The following is a 14,546-nucleotide window of genomic DNA, read 5'->3' as shown; positions in this document are numbered from 1 at the left end:
ACCTGTGGATTCCTCACGGTCCCACCCGCCTCCCCGTTGCCTTTATGGTCTTGCCAAGTAATCCTTGAGTGCGCTCCTCTTGATCTTTGAGGGTGCAATAGATGTATATATATAATATATTTATATATATATATGGGTATATGTGTATATATTTTTATGTATATACTTGGTGTGTGTATATATTTTTAAAAGAAAGAGTTATATATATATATATATATATATATGTACATAAAAAAGATTTACAGTTATTCATACAATGTGGTGTATTTTTACAATATAATGGATGTTGCTTTGTTCTTTCATTGCATTGCCTGGTTGTTCTCATGCACGTAAAAAATGATTGGTACTGACGTCCGCACGTCGTCGAGGACCTCTTATTGCCTGTATGACGTCAGACGGCGTCGCGTGCGAGACAGTGACGTCCTCGTCGACGTGCAGAGACTAGTAAGAAGATTTCCGTAGAATGCTGGCGCCATGGGAGTATTCATGAGGTGAGGAATCCACAGGTAGCTAATGTATCCACCAGAAAAGTCGTTACCGAAGGTAAGTAACTCGTTCGTTCGGTCCGGAGGTCGACACAGCCATAGAAAAGCTCAAAAAGGACACTGACACTGCCAAGGCCATGGGCGCACTCTACTCCCCGCAGAGCAGAGGATCTTATACCACCTTCCGCAAAACACCTTTTAGAGGAGGGTTTCGGGGTCAGGCCACACAAGCCAGTACCTCACAGTCCGCACCGTCCACCTACCAGGGACAGTATAGGGGAGGCTTTCGGGGCCAGTATAGAGGAGGGCAATTCCCTAGGAATAGAGGAAGATTTCAAAGCCCCAAAACCACTACCAACAAGCAGTGACTCACACGTCACTCACCCCCCCCACACAACACCAGTGGGGGGAAGGATAGGTCAATATTACGAAGCATGGGAGGAAATAACTACAGACACATGGGTCCTAGCAATTATCCAACATGGTTATTGCATAGAATTCCTGCAATTCCCTCCAGACATACCACCAAAATCACAAAATTTATCAAAACACCATTCACAGCTTCTAGAGATAGAAGTTCAAGCACTACTGCAAAAAAATGCAATAGAATTAGTACCAAGCACACAAATAAACACAGGAGTTTATTCACTGTACTTCTTGATACCAAAAAAGGACAAAACACTGAGACCAATTCTAGACCTCAGAGTAGTAAACACATTCATCAAATCAGACCACTTTCACATGGTCACACTACAAGAAGTGTTACCATTGCTCAAAAAACACAACTACATGACAACCCTAGACCTCAAAGACGCATATTTCCATATACCAATACATCAATCACACAGAAAATATCTAAGGTTTGTATTCAAAGGAATACATTACCAATTCAAAGTATTGCCTTTCGGTTTAACAACCGCTCCAAGGGTATTCACAAAATGCCTAGCAGTAGTCGCTGCACACATCAGAAGGCAGCAAATACATGTATTCCCGTATCTAGACGACTGGCTAATCAAAACCAGTTCGCTCACACAATGCTCAAACCACACAAATCAAGTCATACAAACCCTCTACAAACTAGGGTTCACCGTCAACTTTGCAAAATCCAACATTCAGCCAAGCAAAGTACAGCAATATCTAGGAGCCATAATAGACACGACAAAAGGAGTAGCAACGCCAACTCCACAAAGAATTCACAATTTCAACAGAGTCATTCAACACATGTCTCCAAATCAAACAATACAAGCAAGAACAATACTACAGCTCCTAGGCATGATGTCCTCATGCATAGCCATTGTCCCAAACGCAAGACTGCACATGAGGCCCTTACAACAGTGCCTAGCCTCACAGTGGTCTCAAGCACAGGGTCACCTTCTAGATCTGGTGTTAATAGACCGCCAAACTTACCTCTCGCTTCTATGGTGGAACAGTATAAATTTAAACAAAGGGCGGCCTTGCCAAGACCCAGTGCCACAGTACGTAATAACAGATGCTTCCATGACAGGGTGGGGAGCACATCTCAATCAACACAACATAAGAGGACAATGGAACATACATCAAACAAAACTGCATATAAATCATCTAGAATTATTAGCAGTTTTTCAAGCACTAAAAGCTTTCCAACCAATCATAACCCACAAATACATCCTTGTCAAAACAGACAACATGACAACGATGTATTATCTAAACAAACAAGGAGGAACACATTCAACGCAGTTAAGCTTATTAGCTCAAAACATATGGAAGTGGGCAATCCACCATCAAATTCGCCTAATAGCACAGTTTATTCCAGGGATCCAGAATCAACTGGCAGACAATCTCTCTCGAAATCACCAGCAAGTCCACGAATGGGAAATCCACCCACAAATTCTGAACACCTACTTCACACTCTGGGGAACACCTCAAATAGACTTATTTGCAACAAAAGAGAACGCAAAATGCCAAAACTTCGCGTCCAGATAACCCACACAAGCAATCCCAAGGCAATGCCCTATGGATGAACTGGTCCGGAATATTTGCTTACGCTTTTCCTCCTCTCCCTCTCCTCCCTTATCTAGTAAACAAATTGAGTCAAAACAAACTCAAACTCATTTTAATAGCACCAACGTGGGCAAGACAACCCTGGTACACAACACTGCTAGATCTATCTGTAGTACCCCACATCAAACTGCTCAACAAACCAGATCTGTTAACGCAACACAACCAACAGATCAGACACCCAGATCCAGCATCGCTGAATCTAGCAATCTGGCTCCTGAAATCCTAGAATTCGGACACTTACAACTTAGCCAAGAGTGTATGGAAGTCATAAAGCAGGCCAGAAGGCCATCCACTAGACACTGCTACGCAAGTAAGTGGAAAAGATTTGTTTGTTACTGCCATCATAATCAGATACAACCACTAGACGCGACTCCAAAACATATAGTAAATTACTTGCTCCATTTACAAAAAGCAAAGCTAGCCTTCTCTTCTATTAAAATACACCTTGCAGCAATATCTGCATACCTGCAGACTACCTATTCAACTTCCTTGTATAGGATACCAGTCATCAAAGCATTCATAGAAGGTCTTAAAAGAATTATACCACCAAGAACACCACCTGTTCCTTCATGGAACCTAAACGTGGTCCTAACAAGACTCATGGGCCCACCTTTCGAACCCATGCACTCTTGCAGAATACAATTCCTAACCTGGAAAGTTGCCTTTCTCATCGCCATTACATCTCTGAGAAGAGTAAGTGAAATTCAAGCGTTCACAACACAGGAACCTTTTATACAAATACATAAAAATAAGGTCGTCCTACGACCTAATCCAAAATTTTTACCAAAAGTTATTTCACCGTTCCATCTAAATCAAACGGTAGAACTACCAGTTTTTTTCCCACAGCCAGATTCTGTGGCTGAAAGAGCACTACATACATTAGATGTCAAAAGAGCATTAATGTACTACATTGACAGAACAAAGAACATCAGAAAGACTAAACAGCTATTTATTGCATTTCAAAAACCTCATGCAGGTAACCCAATATCAAAACAAGGTATAGCCAGATGGATTGTTAAATGCATCCAAATCTGCTACCTTAAAGCAAAAAGACAACTGCCCATTACTCCCAGGGCACATTCAACAAGGAAAAAAGGTGCTTCAATGGCCTTTTTAGGAAACATCCCAATGCATGAAATATGTAAGGCAGCCACATGGTCTACGCCTCACACATTCACCAAACACTACTGTATAGATGTGCTATCCGCACAACAAGCTGCAGTAGGTCAAGCTGTATTAAGAACTCTATTTCAGACAACTTCTACTCCTACAGGCTAAACCACCGCTTATGGGGAAATAACTGCTTACTAGTCTATGCAGACCATGTGTATCTACAGCGACAGATGCCATCGAACTGAAAATGTCACTTACCCAGTGTACATCTGTTCGTGGCATCAGTCGCTGAGATTCACATGGGCCAACCCACCTCCCCGGAAGCCTGTAGCAGTTCAGAAGTTACCTTCAATTTTGTACATTTGTATATATATTATTTAAACCTTTAATAGGTACATACTTACACATTTCATTGCGCGGGCACTATTACTATAGTACAACTCCTACCTCACCCTCTGCGGGGAAAACAATCGAAGATGGAGTCGACGCCCATGCGCAATGAGCACAGAAGGAGGAGTGACTCGGTCCAGTGACTCGAAAACACTTCTTCGAAGAAAAACAACTTGTAACACTCCGACCCAACACCAGATGGCGAGCTATGCAGACCATGTGAATCTCAGCGACTGATGCCACGAACAGATGTACACTGGGTAAGTGACATTTTCATTCCATGCTTATCTTAACAATGTCGGTCAATGTGTAAACAGCACACCTGCTTGTTTTTCCATCAATTGAACACAGTCCATCAGGTTTGCATTCAAGTGTGAAGACAGCTATAATAGTAATTGTATTATATGCTTGAACCCATGCTTTAGTTGCTCTATATAAATTAGACTAATGGCTTATTAAAGGCTGAGTGCCATGATGTCCCTGTAGGGATGAGTGAGTTCTTTAGAAAACCCACATGACATAAACGTTTAAGTAACAATTAAAAGTATCTGGTGATTAGAAAAGGTTGAATTGACACTCAGAATTTTCACATTTCCTTTAGACTATCAAAGATTTGCTGAAATATTATACTGTAGTCCTCATGACAGTAGAAATAATACATATGAGTGGATTTTACACAGGCTTAACTTTAGTAAAGGGGTAGGTGAATTAGTATTCCAAGAAGAGAATGAGATAGGGAGGGACTGGAAAAGTTGGTAACACCCACACTGTGGGAATTTTATAGATATTCACAAAACATTCTAAATCCATTTTCCACCCGTGAGCATGCAGATATAGCTATTGAAAATGCTAGAGCAAGTGCTGCACTTCATGTCCGGGAACCTCACCATTATTTCTGGAGATGTAGAGGGAGGTTTTATGTGATTTCTTAGAAAAGTGACTTAATGGAATACCATTACTGAGAAACTATTTTACCAAAACCGTTGAACAGAAATTTGTAGAATGAATAGCATTTACTGTTTCAAAGAAACCAATATTTTTTTTTTTTTCAAGGGGTAAATGCAGTGGTTGCAGTTCTTACTTTCAGAAATAATTTTGTCAGAGGTATTTATTGCTTTACTTCAGGGGACATTACTAGAGCGTTTCGAGGAAGAAGAGGAAGCTTTATCCACGAATCGGACTCGGAAGAGCTCGAGGCCGAAGAAACGCCGAAAACCGTGAGTAAGACGTCGAAACATAAGACTCACGAGAAGTCAACAAGAGCCCAGGGGACACCACCGCCAACAGGCCATGGCTTAACCCAAAAAAGCGGTGACCGAGCCAAGGCACCGAAAAAGGGCACGCTGGTGTCGAAGTCATCCGACTCCGGTCGAGATACCGCCACACAGCAATCTCGGACCCGAGACATCGGCTCTGAGAAATTTCGGCACCGTGACAGCGGCACCGAACAAATTCGGCACCGAGACACCACCACGCCGAAAATTACAAAGGTTTCTTCGGAGCCTAAAAAGACCTCCGAAAAAGTTTCGGTTCCGAAACATCCAGCCTCGGAGCCGAGAACAGGTTCCTATACAGAGGAACAAGGATTAGCCTCACAAATGAAAAAACATAGATTTGGAGAGGAACTTCAAGCTGTAGAGCCAAACTATACTCAAAGGAGGCTCCACATTCATCAAGACACAGGGAAGATAACCACTCTTCCTCCAATTAAAACAAAAAGAAAACTTGCCTTTCACGAAAAGGACAACGAGCCACAGGCAAAGGTGGCAAAGAAAACAACTCCACTACCTTCTCCACCACCATCAGTGCACACATCACCAGTAGCAACTTCTCCACTGATGCACTCCCCGACTCATACTGCCATGAGTCAAGATGATCCCAATGCATGGGACCTTTACGATGCTCCAGTATCGGACAACAGCCCAGACTCGTACCCTACCAGGCCGTCCCCTCCTGAGGACAGTACATCTTACACACAGGTGATCGCAAGGGCAGCTGCTTTCCATAACGTCACCTTGCATTCAGAACCAATTGAGGATGACTTCTTGTTTAACACACTAACCTCCACTCATAGCCAGTACCAAAGACTACCTATGCTCCCAGAAATGCTAAAACATTCAAAACAAATCTTTCAGGATCCTGTTAAAGGCCGAGCCATAACTCCAAGGGTGGAGAAAAAGTACAAGCCACCGCCAACAGATCCTGTTTATATTACAACGCAGTTAACTTCAGACTCAGTAGTTGTCGGGGCAGCTCGTAAGAGAGCAAACTCTCATACCTCGGGAGACGCACCACCTCCAGACAAAGAGAGTCGCAAATTTGATGCTGCGGGCAAAAGGGTTGCAGCACAAGCAGCAAACCAATGGCGCATTGCCAATTCACAAGCGCTTTTGGCAAGATATGACAGAGCTCACTGGGATGAGATGCAACATTTGATAGAACACTTACCCAAGGAGTTCCAAAAAAGAGCACAACAAGTGGTGGAAGAAGGACAAAGTATCTCTAATAATCAGATACGGTCTTCAATGGATGCAGCAGATACGGCTGTAAGGACAGTAAATACTGCAATAACAATAAGAAGGCACGCATGGCTCCGCACGTCGGGTTTCAGGCCGGAAATTCAACATGCCGTGCTAAATATGCCATTTAATGAACAGCAGTTGTTTGGGCTGGAAGTCGACACTGCTATTGAGAAACTCAAGAAAGACACTGATAGGGCAAAAGCCATGGGCGCACTCTACTCCCCGCAGAGCAGAGGCACCTTTCGCAAAACACCTTTTAGGGGAGGGTTTCGAGGACAACCTACAGAAACCACAACATCACAAACAAGGCCCACTTACCAAAGCCAATATCAGCGGGGAAGTTTTCGGGGGCAATATAGAGGGGGACAATTCCAAAGAAGTAGAGGAAAATTCCAAAGCCCCAAAAGTCCTCAAAATAAGCAGTGACTCACAAGTCACACATCCCCATCACATAACACCTGTGGGGGGAAGATTAAGCCAATTTTACAAACATTGGGAGGAGATAACAACAGATACTTGGGTACTAGCAATTATCCAGCATGGTTATTGCATAGAGTTTCGCGAATTCCCTCCAACAGTCCCACCGAAAACACACATTATGTCGAAACAACATATAAATCTTCTAGGATTAGAAGTTCAAGCATTGCTCCAAAAAGAAGCAATAGAATTAGTACCAAAACAAGAACTAAACGAAGGAGTTTACTCACTGTACTTTCTGATACCCAAAAAAGACAAAACTCTAAGACCTATACTAGATCTCAGAATATTAAATACATACATCAAATCAGACCATTTTCACATGGTTACATTACAAGAAGTAATCCCACTGCTCAAACAACAAGACTACATGACAACACTAGATCTAAAGGATGCATATTTCCATATACCAATACATCCTTCACACAGGAAGTACCTAAGGTTTGTATTCCAAGGGATACATTACCAATTCAAAGTGTTGCCATTCGGAATAACCACTGCGCCAAGAGTTTTTACAAAATGTCTAGCAGTAGTAGCTGCACATATCAGAAGGCAGCAAATACATGTGTTCCCGTACCTAGACGATTGGTTAATCAAAACCAACACGCAAAAACAGTGTTCACAACACACACATTACGTCATAGAAACCCTACACAAACTAGGTTTCTCAATCAATTACTCAAAGTCACACCTTCTGCCGTGTCAAACACAGCAATACCTAGGAGCAACAATCAACACAGTAAAAGGAATTGCCAGTCCAAGTCCACAAAGAGTCCAAACATTCCAAAATATCATACAAGCCATGTATCCAAACCAAAAGATACAGGTCAAATTAGTAATGAAACTCCTAGGCATGATGTCCTCATGCATAGCCATTGTCCCAAACGCATGGTTGCACATGCGGCCCTTACAACAGTGCCTAGCATCACAGTGGTCACAGGCACAGGGTCAACTTCTAGATCTGGTGTTGATAGACCGCCAAACATACATCTCGCTTCAGTGGTGGAACAGTATAAATTTAAACCAAGGGCGGCCTTTTCAAGACCCAGTGCCACAATACGTAATAACGACAGATGCATCCATGACAGGGTGGGGAGCACACCTCAATCAGCACAGCATCCAAGGACAATGGGACATTCAGCAAAAACAGTTTCATATAAACCACTTAGAACTGTTAGCGGTATTTCTAGCTCTGAAAGCATTTCAACCCATAATAACCCACAAATACACTCTTGTCAAAACAGACAACATGACAACAATGTATTACCTAAACAAACAGGGAGGAACACACTCGACACAGTTGTGTCTCCTAACACAAAAAATATGGCATTGGGCGATTCACAACCACATTCGCCTAATAGCACAATTTATTCCAGGGATTCAGAATCAGTTAGCAGACAATCTCTCTCGGGATCACCAACAGATCCACGAATGGGAAATTCACCCCCAAATACTGAACACTTACTTCAGAATGTGGGGAACGCCACAAATAGATCTATTTGCAACAAAAGAAAACTCAAAATGCCAAAACTTCGCATCCAGGTACCCACAACATCAGTCTCAGGGCAATGCACAATGGATGAACTGGTCAGGGATATTTGCGTACGCTTTTCCCCCCTCTCCCACTTCTTCCATATCTAGTAAACAAGTTGAGTCAAAACAAACTCAAACTCATACTAATAGCACCAACATGGGCAAGGCAACCTTGGTACACAACACTACTAGACCTTTCAGTAGTACCTCATATCAAACTGCCAAACAGACCAGATCTGTTAACACAACACAAACAACAGATCAGACATCCAAATCCAGCATCGCTGAATCTAGCAATTTGGCTCCTGAAATCCTAGAATTCGGGCACTTAGACCTCACACAGGAATGTATGGAGGTCATAAAACAGGCTAGAAAACCTACCACTAGACACTGTTATGCAAATACGTGGAAAAGATTTGTTTATTACTGCCATAATAATCAAATTCAACCTTTACACGCATCTGCAAAAGAGATAGTAGGATACTTACTACATTTGCAGAAATCTAAACTAGCTTTCTCTTCCATTAAAATACATCTTACGGCAATTTCAGCTTACCTGCAAATTACGCAATCAACTTCATTATTTAGGATACCAGTTATAAAAGCGTTTATGGAAGACCTAAAGATAATTATACCACCAAGAACACCACCAGTTCCTTCATGGAACCTCAACATCGTCCTAACACAACTCATGGGTCCACCTTTTGAGCCCATGCACTCTTGTGAAATGCAATACTTAACGTAGAAAGTTGCATTTTTAATTGCCATCACATCTCTAAGAAGAGTGAGTGAAATTCAAGCATTTACCATTCAAGAACCATTTATTCAAATACACAAAAATAAAGTTGTTCTGCGGACCAATCCTAAATTTTTACCAAAAGTAATCTCACCGTTCCACTTGAATCAAACGGTAGAATTACCAGTGTTCTTCCCACACCCAGATTCTGTAGCTGAAAGAGCACTACATACATTAGACATCAAAAGAGTGCTAATGTACTACATTGACAGAACAAAACTAATTCGAAAGACAAAACAACTATTTATCGCCTTTCAAAAACCTCATACAGGAAATCTAATTTCAAAACAAGCCATTGCTAGATGGATAGTTAAGTGCATTCACACCTGCTATCTTAAAGCTAAAAGAGAACTGCCTATTACACCAAAGGCACACTCAACCAGAAAGAAAGGTGCTACCATGGCCTTTCTAGGAAATATTCCAATGAACGAAATATGTAAGGCAGCAACATGGTCTACGTCTCATACATTTACCAAGCACTACTGTGTAGATGTGTTAACTGCACAACAAGCAACAGTAGGTCAAGCTCTACTAAGAACATTATTTCAAACTACTTCAACTCCTACAGGCTGAACCACCGCTTTTGGGGAGATAACTGCTTATTAGTCTATGCTCAGCATGTGTATCTGCAGCTACACATGCCATCGAACGGAAAATGTCACTTACCCAGTGTACATCTGTTCGTGGCATTAGTCGCTGCAGATTCACATGCGCCCACCCGCCTCCCCGGGAGCCTGTAGCCGTTCAGAAGTAGATCTTAAACATTTGTACATATATTACTTTAAACTTCATTATGTACAGACGCATTCACTCCATTGCATGGGCACTATTACTAGCATACACAACTCCTACCTCACCCTCTGCGGGGAAAACAATCTAAGATGGAGTCGATGCCCATGCACAATGGAGTCGAAATGGGAGGAGTCCCTCGGTCTCGTGACTCGAAAAGACTTCTTCGAAGAAAAACAACTTGTAACACTCCGAGCCCAACACCAGATGGCGGGATGTGCACAGCATGTGAATCTGCAGCGACTAATGCCACGAACAGATGTACACTGGGTAAGTGACATTTTCCATATTTGCATTGTAGTCCTAACATATGCCGTTTACATTAAATACATTACATGAAAGTCTGAACATTAGAGTCAAAGTAATAAATCCACTGAGGAATTTTATGCAGTCTGCATCATATGTCCGCAACTTGCAGTAATTCAGGAAGATTCAGTATAAGCAAACCAGTGCAAAATTGTGTGCGAATAATTTTACTGTCTGTAGGAGGAAGATACTGCAAACTGTCTGTCACATGTTTTGAATAGTCTACTCTTGGTGACTCCTTCACAGTTTTCTTTTGAGCCTAGTTGGCCCATACTCAAGGGTTGAGAAACTATGCTCTCTACTATGCGCTGCACTAGTAATATTAATAATGCCAATAAAGCATTTTTATATAGCTTTTCATATTTTTATATTAAGCACATATCCAAATAATAATGTGTTTACAGTTCAGTAAAAGATTTTTTTTTTTTTTTTTTACCAACGTTTTATATCATTTAACAGCATGTGAACAGCGTTTGTATTTAGATAAACTGGAAGTAAACTTTATTGTTTTTGTCTTTTTCTTCTTTCTTGACAAAGGGATATGCACCACCACCCAAAAATGGCATTGAGCAGAAGCGACAAGGACGCCCCCTCAATATCACTTCTTTAGTACGGATGTCGTCGGCAGTGCCAAATCAAATTTCCATTTCTTGGGCAACTGAAATTGGAAAGGTAAGCACTGTTTCCAGATCTTTTTGAGAAATGTCCACTGACAATGCAATACAGATATCATTGACTTATGTTTTTTTTTGTATTTGCTGTCTGTGTTGTTGGCCTCTCTTCACTGTGTGTTTCCATGAGAACAGAGTAGCTCACCAGTGCCCTTGAGGCATTCCCAGCTCAGTTCTTGTTTCACCCTTCAGTTTGTGCTTAAACTTTTAAGATTGTGAAATCTTGAAAGATTGTTGAAAGGGAGTTGTCCTGTCAGCACTGTCTACTGATTGGAATCACATAAGTAGACAATCTATGACTTTTGTGCTATAAAGCACATTTAAAACTAGAATAATCGTGGCTTTGCGAGCTTCCCTCACAAAGCAGAAAATTGAAAATTTTGGATTGTACATGTATCTAAGGACAATATGAACTATAGATTGCTTCTAATTGTTGTCAACAAGCAGGACTCTTGTTGCGCTTCAGCTGCCTCAATAGGCCTCGTTACAAGGTCCATCATAATTCCTCTGAGCCTAGCAACAGACTACCAACTCTGTCAGAATTATAAGGGCCATGGGCATACCAGAAATGTGTTTTGTTTCACCCTGAGATTTAGCTGCTGAATGCAGCTGAACTCTCCTGGTGTATGTCTGGCTGGGATATGAGGGATTACTAGGTGGAAGAGCCCTAGTAGAGGGCTGACACTCTCATCTCTCTCTCTCTCTTGATGTTCCAACTTCAGAGTGTGCCTGCTGCTGCCTGCATTGCTCCTGTTCCATGGAGGCAAATCTCCCCTTTTTCTCTCAGGGTGCGCATGGAAAACTTCCTGCACTGTGAACACTTATCTGGAATGTGATTTTCAGGAAGGTTGATGATGCAGAAGTCATGAGGGTCTGACGTGGTCTTCTTTCTTCCACAGGCAGGACACTTGTAAAATAAAGACGGCATTTTATTTGACTAAGGAATTTTTTTCTTGCTGAAAATGACAGATAAACACTGGACAGATGAAATCTGATGAAACAGTTGTCAAATATTTCCTTGTTAGGGTTTTGAGGAAAAAAAGCCGGGCTCAGTGCTCTAGGATCCTGTTATCAGGAGCTGGAAAAAAGTACTAAGCCATCTGCCACATGCTGGGCATGATGGGATACCCATGGGCTGTGAGCCTTTAAAGGCTCGGACGCTCTTTTCACAGCTACATAATGGCATCCTAAGGGACCACATTGTTCTCTTTCATCTATCTCCTTTAAAAAAAGGGTTTGTGAAAGAGATTTAAGCAGTCATATATCAAAATTCTGATTAATTTGCCTGAATTTTTATATATTTTTTACCCATTTTTAGATATATAATCTGAATCAGTTGGCCAATGTAGCCTTACTCATAGGTCGCAAAAAAGTAATGCCTTATGTATTTCTCCAGGCCTTTCTGATGAAAGGTGAACATCTATTCTGAAGAAGATATTTTGTAAAGTAGTGCTCTTGGATTCCGGCACAAGGGTGGGACTATTGGGGGGGGGGGTTATGACTTCAATGGCGATTTCCCTGAGAGAGAACCAATATTGCAGGCAAAAATAAATTCCTTATTAGTAGAGAAGTGTTAGAAATGGGGTTTTTGGTTGGCAGTCAGGTTACCCCCTGTCCAAGCAAAAGCCCTAACTCTAGTCAGGGTAAGTCACACACAATCCAAGATTATCCTGTGCCCACCCTCTGGTAGCTTGGCACGAGCAGTCAGGCTTAACTTAGAAGGCAATGTGTAAAGTATTTGTGCAATAAATCATACAATACCACCATATAGCACCACAAAAATACACCACACAGTGTTTAGAAAAATATATAATATTTATCAGGATAATTGTAGGTCAAAAAGAATAAAGTTGCAATGGGAAATTGTAGAGATATCACTGAAAAGTGATATAAAGTGTCTTAAGTCTTTAGAATATAAACAAAGTCTCTTTCAAGCACAAGTACCTGGTTTAGAGTGGAAATATCTCCTCAGAGGGCCACAGAGGAAGAGGTGCGTGGAAACAGGATGTGTGCGTCGATTTCTCCCCAGCACAGACGGACTTGCGTCGTTATGTTCCACGCGGGGAAGTCGTGCGTCGTTTTCCGGCGCGCGGACAGTCTCTTTCTGTGGATCGCGGGGATTACCAGATGTCCCGGGTCTGTGCGTGGATTTTCCTGCTTGTTCTCCGGCTGCGCGTCGGTCTGCGGGGCTGCGCGTTGAAATTACGATCTCACGGCAGGCGTCGCGTCGATTTCTCCTCTAGAGGTTGGGCGGCGTTGTCCTTGCGAAGCCGTGCGTCGGATTTTCGGTCGTCCCAAGAGCGTCGCGTCGATCAGCGTCGGTGTGCGGCGTTTTTCTCGCAGCGGAACAAGCTGTGCGTCGAAATTTTCGGCGCACGGAGCGTCCAAGTGAAAAAGAGAAGTCTTTTTGGTCCTGAGACTTCAGGGAACAGGAGGCAAGCTCTATCCAAGCCCTTGGAGAGCACTTTCACAGCCAGACAAGAGTTCAGCAAGGCAGCAGGGCAACAGCAAGGCAGCAGTCCTTTGTAGAAAGCAGACAGGTGAGTCCTTTGAGCAGCCAGGCAGTTCTTCTTGGCAGGATGTAGTTTCTGGTTCAGGTTTCTTCTCCAGCAAGTGTCTGATGAGGTAGGGCAGAGGCCCTGTTTTATTCCCAAATGTGCCTTTGAAGTGGGGGAGACTTCAAAGAGTGGCTAAGAAGTGCACCAGGTCCCCTTTCAGTTCAATCCTGTCATCCAGGGTCCCAGTAGGGGGTGTGGCAGTCCTTTGTGTGAGAGCAGGCCCTCCACCCTCCCAGCCCAGGAAGACCCATTCAAAATGCAGATGTATGCAAGTGAGGCTGAGTACCCTGTGTTTGGGGTGTGTCTGAGTGAATGCACAAGGAGCTGTCAACCAAGCCCAGCCAGACGTGGATTGTAAGGCACAGAAAGATTTAAGTGCAAAGAAATGCTCACTTTCTAAAAGTGGCATTTCTAGAATAGTAATATTAAATCCGACTTCACCAGTCAGCAGGATTTTGTATTACCATTCTGGCCATACTAAATATGACCTTCCTGCTCCTTTCCGATCAGCAGCTGCCACTTCAACAGTGTATGAGGGCAGCACCAATGTTAGCCTATGAAGGGAGCAGGCCTCACAGTAGTGTAAAAACGAATTTAGGAGTTTTACACTACCAGGACATATAACTACACAGGTACATGTCCTGCCTTTTACCTACACAGCACCCTGCCCTAGGGGTTACTAGGGCCCACATTAAGGGTGACTTATATGTAGAAAAAGGGGAGTTCTAGGCTTGGCAAATACTTTTAAATGCCAAGTCGAGGTGGCAGTGAAACTGCACACACAGGCCTTGCAATGGCAAGCCTGAGACAAGGTTAAGGGGGCTACTTAAGTGGGTGGCACAACCAGTGCTACAGGTCCACTAGTA

The 14,546-nt window shown here is 42.6% G+C and overlaps 1 protein-coding gene across 2 annotated transcripts in view; it reads left to right on the top strand.

Moving 5' to 3' along the window:
• Window positions 1-14,546, top strand: part of PIAS2 (protein inhibitor of activated STAT 2) — a 325,889-nt gene that overhangs the window by 83,436 nt on the left and 227,907 nt on the right. For both annotated transcript variants that reach the window (XM_069218886.1, XM_069218889.1), the window contains exon 6: window positions 10,989-11,123. In XM_069218886.1, coding sequence (XP_069074987.1) covers window positions 10,989-11,123 — 135 coding nt within the window. The remainder of the gene's footprint in view (window positions 1-10,988; window positions 11,124-14,546) is intronic.

The sequence above is a fragment of the Pleurodeles waltl genome, chromosome 1_1 (assembly GCF_031143425.1).
Source record: "Pleurodeles waltl isolate 20211129_DDA chromosome 1_1, aPleWal1.hap1.20221129, whole genome shotgun sequence".
Classification (NCBI taxonomy): Eukaryota; Metazoa; Chordata; class Amphibia; order Caudata; family Salamandridae; genus Pleurodeles; species Pleurodeles waltl.
The sequence above is the reverse complement of the archived record's forward strand: the minus strand, read 5'-3'. Positions and strand labels throughout refer to the sequence as shown.